Raw genomic sequence first — 15,053 nt, forward strand, 5'->3', positions numbered from 1 at the left:
GACACGTTCTTCTGACTCTGGGCAAGTCTCTGAATCCCTCTGTGCCTCCACATATGTGGCTGTAAACGGGCACAACCAGGCTTAGTCTGGCTACATGTGGGTGACGAAACATTTATAGAAGCCCTTTGAGTCCACAAGACCTTGTACAGATATGTCAGTCATGTGTTAAATGAACAGGCTCTCCACTCCAGATGTCCAAGATATATAGAGCACAGTTGAGACTATGAAAAGCCTTCTGAATACTAGACTCTTTAATTCTTGATCATCTATAGGATTTAAGTTTAAATTTATACAGTTTCTCTATCAAACCAGAGTTGAAGAACAAGAGACACCATTTAGAAAATTATTTTTTTGCATAGGGAGAAACATTTAAGGATATGTGTATTTTGTACATTTCTCCCACTCACTGCTCAGGATCCACATTTGTGTCCATGACTAGCTACCCTACTGAACCAGGTCAAGTGGAAGAGCAATGTCGTCCAGTGGACTTTCTGTACAGCTTTCTTCAAGGTCAGCAGCACAAGAAGAAATGGCATATGATGTATGTCAGCAAAGGAGGTATTTGGTTCTAAGGTTCTGCATTTGGGAAAGATGTTTTGGCATCCCCGCAACACAGAATGTCTCTTCTCTAGAATCATCTGTTCAATAATAATCTGTGAGCACAAAGGCTGCGCTAGTCATGCAAAAGTGAACAAAACATGCCTCCTTACGCCAAAGCACTTGCTGCTAAACAATAGAAAAAGAGAAGCAGTGATGCTCACAGCACAGGAGGCACAGAAGGAGCACCTGACTAAGCCGGGGAGAGAACAAGAGCTTCCCCAAGGACCGAACATCTGAGCTGAGATCTGCAATGTGAGATGACTTAGCCAGGAGAAGGTGGAAAAGGAGAAAGACAAAGAATAAAAAGAGAGCACAAAGCAAAACACCCCCTGGGGACTGTAAGTAATTCATTGAGGCCTGGGCAGAGAGTTCAAGTGGGAAGGGGTGAGCGATCAACCCGGAGAGAGAAGGAGGGGCCAGGAATTAGGGACTACGGTGCTGGATCTTTACCCCCAAAGTCAGTGGGCAGCTACTGGGGGCTTGTACCTTAGGAAGACTCTGGCTGTAGTGTGGAGGGTGGACTGGAGGGGCCGAGATGTGAAGCCGGGAGTCAAGGGCTGCTGTGCTGATGGGTTTAAACGTTAACCCGAAGAAGCCTATAGAGAGAAAGGGGAAGAAGGGAGATTCCGGAGAGAGGATGCCGGATGTGGCAAAGGCCCTGAGGAGATGAGGATAATGGACTCTGAGGCCCAGTGGAGGACTGGCCTGAGGGGAAGAGGGCAATGGGAGTAAGGAGTTGAGGAGGGTGCTGGGGGGGGGGGGAGGCTGGGTGGGGGGTCGGGTAGCAGAATATCCTAGGAGTTCCTGAACAGTTGCTTTCATTTTTCTTTCAGTCTTCCTGAATTCCCCTCCATAGCCTTTGGTTTTGGTGTAAATTCTAAATGCCTATAAGGGCATCCAGGACTTTACATTAGGGAGCTCTGGAATAGGGCCCAAGGATTTGCACTTCTAACATGTGATGCTGATGCTGCTTAGGGACCACACCATGAGAATCTGGGCCTGAAGAAAGGAAAAGGGGACATCCCCAAGGCTTGGATGACTTCCAAGCTGGCCCAGGCTGCATTCAGATCACTCCTCAAGGCACCACCAGGAAGGTCTTCTGGGCAGCTTCCCCAGGGGGTGCCCAAAGAAGGTCCCGATGCAGCCTGTCCCTCCAGAGTAGAAGTCCCTGACAGGGTAGAAGTCTCAAGACTGTTTCTGCATATCTGCAAAAGCACCAGCAAGCAAGTGGCATGTGATTACCTACAGGTCCCTGAAAGCTCCCATGGATGCTCTGGAGGGCCATTTTAACATTTTCCTGATACAACATGTTGATTCCTAGGTACTGATCTCCTTAAGAAGTGATGGAAAATAACGATCACTAGTGCAGCATATCAAAAGACGCAGCTAGGGAGTGTTCTAATTCCATGTAGCTGCCCAGTAACAGCCAGGACATGGAAGCAACCGAAGTGTCCATCGACAGATGAATGGATAAAGAAGATGTGGCACATATATACAATGGAATATTACTCAGCCATAAAAAGAAACGAAATTGAGTTATTTGTAGTGAGATGGATGGACCCAGAGTCTGTCAAACAGAGTGAAGTAAGTCAGAAAGAGAAAAACAAATATTGTATGCTGACACATATATATGGAATCTAAAAAAACAAGTTCTGAAGAACCTAGGGGTAGGACAGGAATAAAGACACAGACCTACTAGAGAATGGACTTGAGGATATGGGGAGGGGGAAGGGTAAACCATGACAAAGCGAGAGAGAGGCATGGACATATATACACTACCAAATGTAAAACAGATAGCTAGTGGGAAGCAGCCGCATAGCACAGGGAGATCAGCTCAGTGCTTTGTGACCACCTAGAGGGGTGGGATAGGGAGGGTGGGAGGGAGACGCAAGAGGGAGGGGATATGGGGATATATGTATATGTATAGCTGATTCACTTTGTTATACAGCAGAAACTAACACATCATTGTAAAGCAATTATACTCCAATAAAGATGCTAAAAAAAAAAAGATGCAGCTAGTATGGTATGATTTTGATAATCAAAAATCCAATACACAGAATTCGCTGGCAGTCCAGTGGTTAGGACTCTGTGCTTTCACTGCTGATGGTCCGGGTTCGATCCCTGGTCGGGAAATTAAGATCCCACAAGCCGTGGGGTGTGGCAAAAAAAAGAAAGGTATTGAAAAATAAAGATTGCTTTTAAAAAAATCCAGTACAAAGTTATGCAGTCATTTTGTTATGTGAGAAATGACTGTAGAAATAGGTATCTTGAACTTGGCTTCTAGCTGACTTCAATAAGGTACAAAATCAAGGGCTAACTGATCCTGGGACTCTTTCCCAATGAGCCAAGTAAACATAACTGAGTTATTTTTTTAACACCCACAATAAGATGATGCTTTCACTGAGTTGCTATAGAAATGTTCTAATGATTTTAAATAGTATAAACATCATACTAAATAGCAACAGGCAGATTTATAGCCTAGAAAACTTACCCCAATCTCTTTTAAATCTTTGTCTTGTAGTAACTGAAGTGGATCAATAAAAGTTTGCTTTACGTTAATATCAAGAGAGTCTTTCACCTCAGCCATTAGCTTCATGGATTCGCCAACTTCTATCAATGCATTGCCTTCAATAGAAAATACAAATAAAAATGGTTCTTTAGCAGACCTAACTCTAAGTTAACAGTGATATTTGTTTAATTTTTTCCCAAAAGTTTGTGATGATCAATGGTGTGTAACAAGGTCCTCAACTCTGGGACCTTTGAATCTTGACCCAGAGAAAAGAAAATGTAAAAACGAGAAAGTCTTTCTAAATATTTTCCACATTTTCCTCACTACTTCTGCACTTTCTCCACCGCATAGAATAAACCTCTAGAATAAAACTCTGAGGCTCAGACAGACTGAGGCACTTACCGTATCAGCCACTAGATGGGGTTAAAGCTTCTTTTTTTAAACTGGTAGTTTTGTGAACTGGCACCAAGGGTTCCTTAGAGGCGCAAGAACAAAATCCGTCTTTGTAAACAATAAAAGGATTCATTCATCAGGGGTTAAGTATTAACCAATAAAGATTACAACAGAAATAAATGAACAAAACCTCATCTCAGCTTCTAGCTGCTAGGTCTTCTTGAGGCCACTCCTTGTATTCTTGAGATGGTTCTAAGTTTCCCTACCCCTTCTGATGTCAAAGAAAGTCTGGCAGTGTCACACAGGACAGCCTTTCAGCAGGGTGGGAAGGGTCTGCTCTTGCAGTGAGGTCCAGGCCAGACATGCCAGACTTGGGCAGCGATGGGCAGCTTTAGCTGGATTAAATCCTGGTATTCGGCACCCGCTAACCTGCAGTGATTTGAAAGCAGGCATCCTGGTAGCTGAGCACTATGAGGGTTGCAGGTTTTCTAGAAGACATGTCTGGGAAATGCTGCACTAAACTGAACTCTTTTTCCTGTAGTTGGGGTCTTCATAAAAAGTTAGAGCTTGGGGTCTCTCAACTCCCAGGCTTGAAGAAGACCTGAAATCCCAGCCCAAGAATTTGCATTTCTAGCTAATTCTGACCTTCAAGTTGTTTCACCTACGAGTCATAGGCACGTACAGTTGATTCATCTGTAAAACAGGGATAGCAATATCACCTCACCTCACTTTTTATTTTTTTTAAGGAATAGCATAGACAGTGTATGTCACAGGACCTTGCAAAATGTAAGTGGAAACCATTACTCCAAACCACAGCTGACCGAGACTCCATTGTGGCGCGTGGGTAGCTTTGTTCCTCCTGGGAGGCTGTGTCTCCTTAACTAACTCCCCAGAGTCTGGTTCTAACTCATTCTGAGATGGAAATGAGAACGTCCTTTCCCGGCCTGAGGACTCTTTCCTGCCCAGCTGGTCAGAAATGGAGGATATGGCTTCTGACCCCACTGCTCACTCTGCCACCAGTGCCCACACCCCAGAATGTCAGTTAATTTAGCTTTGACGAAAACATTTCTAAATATGTTTCTTACAAGGCGCCAAAGGTGACATTCTGAATATTAGCTGTCACCTCCATGGGTTTGATACCCCCTCTCCTTGCTCAAGATTCCAATTCCACGAGGACGTGGGACTCAGCCTCCACCAGTGGAGGTCTCTGCCCTTGAGGAAATTTCTGTGTGGCCCCAAGAAGAAAGCATCCGACAGCACAGTCTTTCCCTCAGAACAGCAAGCAACCCCTCTGTTCCTAATGCCCTCCTGATGTCAGCTCTCTCTCACTGGGTACCTAGGAAGCTACCAAATTGTCTGCCCTTCAAATCCCCTGCCCTGTCACCTGACCAGACGCACTGCAGGACTGTCCGTGGATGTCAGGGCCTGCCTGGCGGTCTCTCCTGTTCCCTCCACTGGTCAGCCTTCAGGACAAGGAATAGGCCATCTTGGCCCCATTCACCCAGGAAATAAAATAAAATTCACATTATACTGCTCTGAAGGATACTGTTACCCTCTGTGACTAACTAGTGTTTTAACATATGGGATTTTTTTTTTAAGTTTTCAAAAGACTTTCCCCCCATTTTCCTAGATGAATGACTATGGCCTAATACCGGAATCGTCAATTTCCATATCTTGCTTTGCTACCACTACATGAGTAGCAAACGTGCCAAATTCTCCCGGAAGATTTAACATATCAAATTCGACTCACACCCAATATAATTTATCAATTTAAAGTAATCTCAATCAAAATTTAATAAGGTTTTTGGGGATTCCCTGAGGGTCCAGTAGTTAGGACTCAGCGCTTTCACTACTAAGGGCCTGGGTTCAATCCCTGGTCGGGGAACTAAGATCCTACAAGCAAAAAAAAAAATTTAAAAAGTTTCTTGTTTTTTAGTAGAGGGGACTTAAAATGACTCTAAGTTTCATCTGGAAAAATAAAACAGATGAGTATGTCCATGAAATTTTTATAACATCTAGGGGAAATTTTAGTTAAATATATTAAAATATATTTTAAAATGACAATATTTAAAACAACATGACACTTGATCAAAACAGGGTACAGACCAAGAAAACAGAAGAGAAAGACCAGAAACAAACTTAAAATATATAAAATTTTATAACAAAAAAGTTATAGAAAATCAGCAGAAAAAGGTTGAACTTTTCAATAAAATGTTAGGGCAACTGGCTATGTATTTGTAAGAACACAAAATGAAAACCCTATTGCACAGTACTCATCCATTAAATTCAGGAGCTTGGGAATTTAAAGGTAAGAAAAGAAAACATATGTATGAAAATAAAGTATAAATAAACATTTACACAGCTTATTAGTGAAGCGGGGAGGAGCGGAAAAGTTTTTCTAAACATGATACCAAAGCTATAAACCATAAAAGAAGACCAATGAGCACCACTAAATAAAAAGCAAATATCTTCTTCCATTAAAATGACCTCCACCTACAACATCAGAAGGTACATGCCTACCTGGGGCAAAACTTCATCAACATATGAGACAGACAAAAAGCAAGTATCCTGACCACTGAAAAAGCTCATAAACCAGTAAGAAAAAAAAAAAAATGAACACCTTAACAGAAAAATAGGCAAAGGACACAGATATACAATTCACAAAGATGATGACAAACGTGAAAAAAAAAATCTACCTCACACATAATCCAAAAAATAAAGTTAAAACAGCGCCCAGATATCAGTTTTATTTGCTATAAATCAAATTATCAGTTATTTAAAAGGAAACTAAAAAGACAATTCCCAGAGTTAGTACCTGTGCTGAGAAACACACTCTCATACCTTCCTGGCAGGAGTGTCAAAATGGTATAACCTTTCTGGAGGGTCATTTGGGACTATGCTTCAAACACCTGAAAAATCGGGCATACTCTTTTTTTTTTTTTTTTTTTCTGGTCAAGCACTAATGAGTTTATTTAGTAATGTAAAATCCAGTGATGATTAATTTTTCATAGCTGCCTACATATACAGGTTTTCATGGCATACAGGTTGTCAAGAGAGCTCTCCAGGTTACAAAAGATACTTGTCACCAGATTTTTTCTGCTAAAATAATAACTTTAATGGAAGATATGACAAAAAAATTAGATAAGATTTGGTACAGTATAAGACACCAGCAGGGTACAGTGCCAAATTAAGAACAGAAAAAAGGTCTTTAGAAGATAGCAGGTTCTAATATGTATAACTGTTTCAATTTGTGTACTGAAACTAACACATATTGTAAATCAACCATACTCCAATAAAAATTGTTTAAAAAAAGGATAGTAGGTTCTAGCTATTTATCAAACTATATAAACCTATAAGTAAAGCCCTACCAAATTAGTGTACCAGAGGTACCAAATTTGTATACCAAAGGAGTGGGACTTAGAAAGATTGCATTTCTTTTTTGAAATTCAAAGCATCTCTAGGAACTAGAAAAGTTATTTTACAGATGACTACACTAAAATTTTAAACAACAAATGATCTACTAAGGCAACGTAAATATGTTTCAAGACTAGAAAAACTATCCCCATACTTTCCTGACATCATTCTAAACATAAGAATCACAGTATGCTAAAATCTCAAAGCTAATATATTAAACATATTTGATATTTGGGGCTTTCTGAAATTATTTTTAGAATTTTACTTTACAAGTGGGAAATGCATTTTTAATTTTTTAATGACATTTTCCTCCTAGAGATAGAATTTAGACATTTATATCTTTTCAGAGCAAAACAGTCATCAAAATAGGAGACTAGCATAGTACCAGCCTACAGATAATGGTTACACATGCATGTGTCTTTATTAGTCTCCAAACCATTAGGAATTTATTTCAAACAAGGTTCTCTAAGCCTTCATTATTTGTATGCAAAATCCAGAGAAAACCAGTTTATCAAATTACGACTTCGTGGTCACGATCAGGGAAAATGTTACTCTTCCCTGTGAAAAAATACATGTCAGTCGTTGCAGAGGCAATTTAGACCTCTTTTATTGTCTGTTACCCAGGACAAACCTTTGCCAATATCTAATTACCCACGGAATCAAATTTAAATAAAATAAAGTATTAGAAGGTAGCCCATATGATGGGTATAATTTAGATGATCTTAGCCTAAATTTATCTTTTGCTCCTCAATAAAGCACACTGACTCAGATATACGTTCCACAGACGATATGCTTTTTCTTAATCAGTGCAGAAATAGAATTTGTACATCCTGAAAATATGTTTATCTGTCTATCCATGAAGAAAGCTTCCTCTTATTTGCCTCTGTCTTGTTTTGAATATATAATTCAGAGGTTTACAAACTTTTCCAATGACTGTATTTCAGCTTGTGTTTCATCAGGGAACATTTGAAAGGATGTTTTTATTTTACAGGTTTACTATTTGAAATTCATTATTGCTCAAGTTAGTAGTCGTGGGCAGTTTTCCTGTAGAGAGCAATTCCAAACACAATGAGTAGATGCCTGCTGGCTCGAATCAATAGGTTGTACCTCTTGTCCTTTCCCTATATTTGACCACACACTATTCTGTTGTCCATGGCCTCAGGCAAATCAAATCGGTCCTTTCTTCCCACCCCTCCCAAAAGGCCAAAACAGTTCAATGGCTAAGTTTTAAATAAGATTTATAACTGCCTGCAATAATCCTTTGAAGTTTTCTTACTAGAATGAAACATGAGTTTTAGGAGAGTTTCTGATTTAGTTGAAGTGGGGGGGGGGCGGGTAACAAGCAATAGTCACAGTATTTTTTAAAAATATAATAGTTCAGTGAAGATTATACATCAACTGATGTTGCCCTAAGTTTTCTCAGTTTTAAATGATTTTTTTTTAATTGCTAGGGAACAGGTTTAGACACAGGAAATAAAATACAGCCCAGTCCATTATTTACATGCTCTTCATCTTGGCCATGAGGTCTTCCAAGCTTTCACCAGAATCTTCCACTGTTACTTCAGGTACAGAATCTTCTTGCTTTGGGGGAACTGTATATGCCACTGTAATTCCTTCAGGTAAGTCAGGAATTGGACCTGAAGAATTTCTCAGTTCCTCTTCTGAAACCTCAGGTACCAACTGAATACCCCACTCATTGTCGTCATGTATTATCTCTTCCTCTTCTTGAACAACCTCCTGTGTGGGCAGTGCTGCTACCTTTTTCTTATATTCTTCCTGTTGCTTCCTACAACTTCTGTCATCACACTGAGGATTTGGCTTCATGGACATAGTAGGGAAAAAATCCTGCATTGCATTGTATCCAAGGTAAAAACTAACCGTACCAAAATTTACCAGAAACTTTAACACATTTTGTACCAAGATCCCAGCAACCACTCCCATAGTGGTAGGAAGACTGGCTGCACAAACACCTTCTCGTTTCAGTCTTCTCATCAATATTTGCAGCAACTACAAGTGGTGGAGTACACACAAAACAAGCAGATTCTCCAGGAATTATGAGCTGTATATGCCCTGAAACTGCATTTTCACTGACCCCAGACTCCATCCATGTTTGTCCAAGCTCATTACAAGCTGTATTTATTGTCATTCGAGCTTCAAAACTGTCCACACAGCTAAGAACTAGGTCAACAGGTTTTCCTTCTTCTAATCCACCATTACTTATTCTATTCATGAAACGTTCAAAGTTTTCTACTGTGGTTATATTGTAGTTGTGTACTTCAAAAAGAACATCAGGATTAATGTTCCTCAAAGTATGTTCTGCTGCTTGAACTTTACTTAATCCTGCTTGATGAGGTTGGAAGAAAAGTCTATTCATATTGGCCAGTTCCACCTTGTCATAGTCGAAGAGTAGCAACTTACCAATGCCACATCTTGTCAGCATTTCAGCAGTCACGCTGCCAACTCCACCAACACCTACTATTGCTACAGCAAAGGTACGGATTTTCTCATAGTCGCTTACAATTCCCATTCGTTTCAATGCCATCAGGCGGCTGTAGGGGTTGGAATCCACCACTTCGGGGCTCATCTTTTCGACGCAGGCCCGACCGCCTCCTCCATCGCCACCCCCCAGGGCCCGGCGACTTCTCTCCTGGGCCAGTTCCCGCTCCGGCTCCTCGACCCACTGCTGCAGCCGCTCCACAGACTCGGCCATGGCTGCGACCCTGGCCGCCAGTGCTCCCAGCCCCGGTCGTCGACGTCGCCGCCGCCCCACGCTGTTGGCCTGCTGGGCCCGCGAGGGGTACGTGAGGAGGCACCTCGCAACGGCCTTCCTAGCCCACAACCCTGAGGAAGCCCTCCCGGCGCCTCCCGGACTGACAATCTCCGCCGCTCCCGTGGGCCTCCCAGCCGAGCATACTCTTGTCTCAGCAACTTCACTACCAGGAATTTCATCTAAGAACATAATCTTGGATATTCCCAAAGCTTTATCCATGAAAGTGCCTATCGTAAATGCTATGTAATTTTTTTTTTCACATAAAGAAGAAAAATCTAAATACCCTAAATGGGATTGATGGAACAAACGGTGGATACATGGACTATTATGCAGCCTTTAAAAACAATGTGGTAGAAGACTGTCTTATGACATGGACCACGCTACAGCCAGTGGGAAGAAGCAGATTACAAAAGGGAATTAGGGTATGTATACTATAACCCCATTTTAATTTTTTTAAAGGTGTATGTGAATATATATATAAGAATAAACAAAAGGTATAAAGGATATACAGCAAAGTGTGTAATTGGGCCCATCACTGGGTAGGGAACTATGGGTGATGCTGGCATTTTCCTTTATTTTACTTGCCTATGTTTTCTAAACTTCCTGCGATAAACATGTATTACTTTTCTTTTAATTTTTATTTATTTATTTATATGTTGGCTGCGCCACTCGGCATGCAGGATCTTAGTTCCCCAACCAGGGATCGAACCCGCGCCCCCTGCATTGGAAGCACCAGGGTCTTAACCACTGGACCGCCAGGGAATTCCCGAACATGTATTGCTTTGATAATATGAAAAAAATAACAAGCGTTGTTAAGATGAAGGTTTTGTGCATGGCCTAAAATCGACAAAGGATGCATTCTCAGCTCTCCCGGGTGATGTGGGAATACTCACCAAAAGCGGAGCCTTCCCCGAGCTCCTTCCCGTATTTCAGCATGCAGTCGCCCAGCAAGCCTTCCGTCTGTGGGTACCCCGTGGTTTTCACCTGTCCTCGGATCTTCGACACAGTGTTCAGCATTCCTAGCTTAGCTCTGTATGCTTAAAAACATTATCATTTGTAATTCCTTAAAATGGCACGGCGGAGTGACAGGTACATAGCATGTAACAAACGGGGTTGGAGAAATCAAGGTCGCCCTAGACAAAATGTCAGAGCCCTGAGACAGGAAGGTAACTTGTGTCACCAAGTTACTCGCATGGTTTTCTAGATTCTTAACCAGGGTGGGTGCTAAGGGCACTGTTGCACAAACGTGATGAAAAATAGAAATTACGGCGCACACTGTGGACTCCCAAACAATAGTAACCGGGGCTCTCATTACCCCACCCACAGCTCACTCACTGAGTCACACACTGACACCTGGGCAGACAAATTTTCCTGGGGACCAATTGCAAACTAACAACAGAATTGCTGAGGTGGGTGTTGCAAACCAACTGGTGGTTAACAGCCCCCCACCCCCAAGAGTGTATCCAGACTGATAATATTTAACTTCATGGTACAGGGCCACTGCGCTGCACACTTCTGTCTAGGAAGCCTAACCAGTAGGAGACAGATGCCCCCGTGGGGAACCGGAGTCTGTGTTGATGGTCCCTCAGGTGCAGCTCCACTCCTGGACCCAAGGGAAATGACAGGTGGCCACTAAGTCCTTTCTCTGACTTAGGCCATGAGTGTTTGCTAATCCCAGCTCTGTGCGACACACCATGCTAATTACTGGGACTCCAGAGAGACCTAAGACAGCCTCTGACCTCAAGGAGCTCACAGTCTAGTTACTGGAAGGCAGAAAATACAAGATGTAATTATGCAAATAAAGTCTGATGTGGTATACAGAAAGGAAAATATAACAATACGCTGAATAAAGATGGAAAGATGCCCCCCAAAAGTGCAGAAATAGTGTAAGATGAAGAAGGGGGAATGCTTATTAAGAGTAGGCTGCTTTGACCAAAGAAGAAATTAATACAGGACAAATCAGGAAATACCTAGGGGGAAATGTGACTATGAACTGAACACCAAGCTAAGGATTTGGGAATTTATTCTGTAGGCTAGGTGGTGGGTGAGGTAATTTTAGGTTGTAAAAGGGTAAATTTTTATTGTCTTTTATTTTAATAATTACATATTTATTGTGCATGCAAAGCACCAAGGATCCTGTTAAAATGTAGAGTCTGATGCAGTCAGTCTGGGATGAGCCCAAGTTTCTGCATTTCCCACAGTCTCTCAGGGGATGCCGATCCTCCTGGGCCATGGACCACACTTCGAGTAGCAAAGCTTTAGACACTCACGGTGCCAGTCTTTTTGAATCTTGCCCACCTCATCCTTGAAGCACTTATCCTCCTGGTCCCCAGGCACACAGGCGTCACTCTCCCGCCACAAAGACACACAGACACACACACACACACACACACACACACACACACACACACACACTCTGCTCCTCTTCCCCACTGTCAGGGCGGGATGTGGGATGCAGCAGTCCTGTGACTGAGGGCCACTAAATGGAATGAGAGGCCGCTAGGCCTCCCTTCCTCTTCTCCAGGAATAACCAGAGGTGTCTGGCCAAGTGGACACTTTGGCCAGTACCTCCCTACCCCATTCCAGTGTCAGCTCATTGAGGGCAGGTTCCCTTCCAACTCAACCGTATATCCCAGGACCCAGGAAACCCCCTTGCCTAGAGGGAGCATTTGCTAAACATGTGTTGACTGATTCATCAGGAAAAGGGACTTGTGTGGTTCAATCACGGATGAGGCCCAGGAACAGATATATAATTATGCTTTTTAAAACTATAATCAGCTGTACAATTTTAAAGAATTCTATACCTGCCATCCTGCCTGGACATAATATTTTATTCAATGTATGTTTTTAAATTTATTTTCTAGATTTTCAGATGGTCGGATGTGTGCTGATTCCTACAGTCGAGGCAATCACGATAATTATGTGCAAATAATAAATTCATACAAAGTAAAGGCAGATTTGGAAAGCCACAGAATTCAAAGCTTGTACGCCCTCTATTGGTTTCTATAGTTTAGAACTTAGGAAAACTTCATCAAGGGATGCTGCTTCAATACCTAGGAGTGACAAGACCTCCTGTCCAGAAGCTGCGGTAACACTGGACCTTCTCATGTTTCTCATGTTTATCATACCTCACTTCATCAGCATTTAAGCCATGAAGTGAAAGCCATTTCAAAGTCACAGGCACCGTTAGAACAGGATGGCAGAAATTTTTAAAAAAAGAAGAAAAGAGGAAACAGCTGAATAAGAAAACATGGACAAAATATTTAGTGGGTTTCCGAAGCACCTCATAAAAAATGTCTTTGCTTAGCAGTGTCTTGCTGGTAAGACCAAGACTCCACCCAAATAACGTCACCATAGTTCACAGAAGTGTCTGTTCTGTTTGTCATCAGCTAGGATTCACTGCAACTACCTTTAGTCACTCAACTTAAAAAAACTGAATTTCATTATTCGGACACAGAGGACATTGTTTCTAGATCACGTCAACCATACGCTCAGTAAACCTAGATTATTAGAATCTGTGACAGCGAATGAACAATTGAATATTTCAAGACATTTTCTAACTTTACCTGGATTCGGCTGAAGATATTCTGTAGCTTTTGAAAGAATTTCTGCAACAGCTTTATTGGTAACGTCTATTTTCTTAAAAAAAGAGAAACACATGAAGATATTGGTAAATGACCAACACTGAATTCTACAGAAAAACAAACAGAGAAACAAATTTGATCAATTTAATATTTATAACACCATTTAATGATTTTAATCCAAATGGACATTTTCAACATTTTTGGAAGAGGTAATATTTTCTTAACTTTTTGATTCTGGGACATCCTTCCAATACTTGTTCCTCCCAATGATGGTGGAGAACACTAACTTCTTATTCAACGTTAAAATGAATATTAATGTAATATTTAGGAAACTTGGACAAGTTATTATGCTCCACTAGATTATCGGTTGTGCTTGAAGGTCTCTCAAAACCAAGACTAGACATTTCTGAGCCAAACTTTCCTTATTTGCTGGGTGAACTTGAATTTCTGTACTTGTATAAGGATGCCATAATAAGGATTCATGTGAGAAACGACCTCAGTAAGCCAATGACAAAAGAATCATCATCACTAGTATCAATATTATCACTGAAATACATATTCTTCTGTTCTGTGGGCAGAAGATGCTAACAACAAAGGTTTCCCTGCCAGGTTAAGACTGAATCTTTCCTTCCTCAAAAGCATTCCTGTATACTCTGGCTGTTGGTTAACCAGAAAATGAATGTGAGACTATACAATAAAAGTTAACTATGCGCATTTCAATAGCTTTACTTTATACCATCAACAGCCCAAAAGAAAATGTTTTAAAGGAAAAGGAGATCCTGCTCATAAGAGCAGCAATTAAATAATAAGCAATAACGAGGAAGAAATATTATGAGAAATGTACGATACATACTTGAAAAGCCACATTCCTAGATGGGAAAATTCAGTTTTGGAAATATGTAAATCCTCCCCCCAATTAACATGTAAAAGTAATTCAAAGCCTATCACACTTTCAATTTTTTCTTTTTTTGGTTAAAACTTGGCAAATTAATAATAAAGTTAGATTCATACATCACACTACATACAGGATTAAAAATATGGACCTAAAAACAAACTGTAAAAGTACGAAACTATGCAGGAGAATATTTTGAAATACGGGGGTGGAAAGGATATTCCAGGCATCACCGAAATCCAAGCATCATAGATGAAAAGACCTAAGTTCTGACTCCATAAAATTTCAAACGGAACGGTGAAAAGACACAATACACGAAGTTTGATAAAAGTGGTGAACAGAAACGAAAATGCAAAAAAATAAAGGGTTAGTATCTATTATACTCCGTACTCCCATTAGAAAAAAAAAAGCAACCTGACTAGAAAGAAGGCAATCCACAAAAGAGGAGAAATACAAGTTGCTTATAAACATTTGACAAAATATTCAGGAAAATCATAAATTAAAAGGAGATACTTTCCACTCACCAGATTCACCCCCCAAAAATCTTTTTTAATTGACTAGATGCCATATAAGGTATTATACAGGTATGGAGTAATGGGCCCTTTCATATACAATAGGAGTGCTAAATGATACGATCTCTTTGAGATCAAGGTGAAGTACCTATTAATGTACCATCTATCATACTTCCAGGGGCTTAGCATCTAGAAACATACCAGTAAACTGCACGGAGGTAAAAAGATGTTTCTTAGACCATTTTACATAGTCATAAAAACTGAAAACAACTTAAATTACAATCAATAGGAGATTGACTTGATAAATTGTGAAACATCCAAGTAAGGAAAACTCTTTAATCACAGGGGGAAAACACACAGAAGATCTATAGGTACTGGG

General features: G+C 40.9%; 2 protein-coding genes across 4 annotated transcripts in view; both read right to left on the minus strand.

The window, feature by feature from the left end:
• The window catches only part of SH3GL3 (SH3 domain containing GRB2 like 3, endophilin A3), a 145,764-nt gene that overhangs the window by 36,864 nt on the left and 93,847 nt on the right, over positions 1-15,053 (minus strand). For 2 of the 3 annotated variants that reach the window (XR_004044046.2, XM_030878498.2), the window contains exons 3-5: positions 13,253-13,325; positions 10,580-10,723; positions 3,092-3,225 (exon numbers count right to left, since the gene is read on the minus strand). Coding sequence is in view for 2 of the 3 variants with exons in the window: in XM_030878498.2 (XP_030734358.1) it covers positions 3,092-3,225; positions 10,580-10,723; positions 13,253-13,325 (351 nt within the window). In the remaining variant the exon portion in view is untranslated. The remainder of the gene's footprint in view (positions 1-3,091; positions 3,226-10,579; positions 10,724-13,252; positions 13,326-15,053) is intronic. The other variant, XM_030878499.2, reaches the window with a different exon arrangement.
• On the minus strand, positions 7,669-9,696 carry LOC115864608 (ubiquitin-like modifier-activating enzyme 5). The gene is given in 2 exon segments (XM_030878491.3): positions 7,669-8,897; positions 8,899-9,696. Coding segments are annotated over 2 exon segments (1,212 nt in total). The 5' UTR covers positions 9,627-9,696; the 3' UTR covers positions 7,669-8,413.

The sequence above is a fragment of the Globicephala melas genome, chromosome 2 (genome assembly GCF_963455315.2).
Source record: "Globicephala melas chromosome 2, mGloMel1.2, whole genome shotgun sequence".
Classification (NCBI taxonomy): Eukaryota; Metazoa; Chordata; class Mammalia; order Artiodactyla; family Delphinidae; genus Globicephala; species Globicephala melas.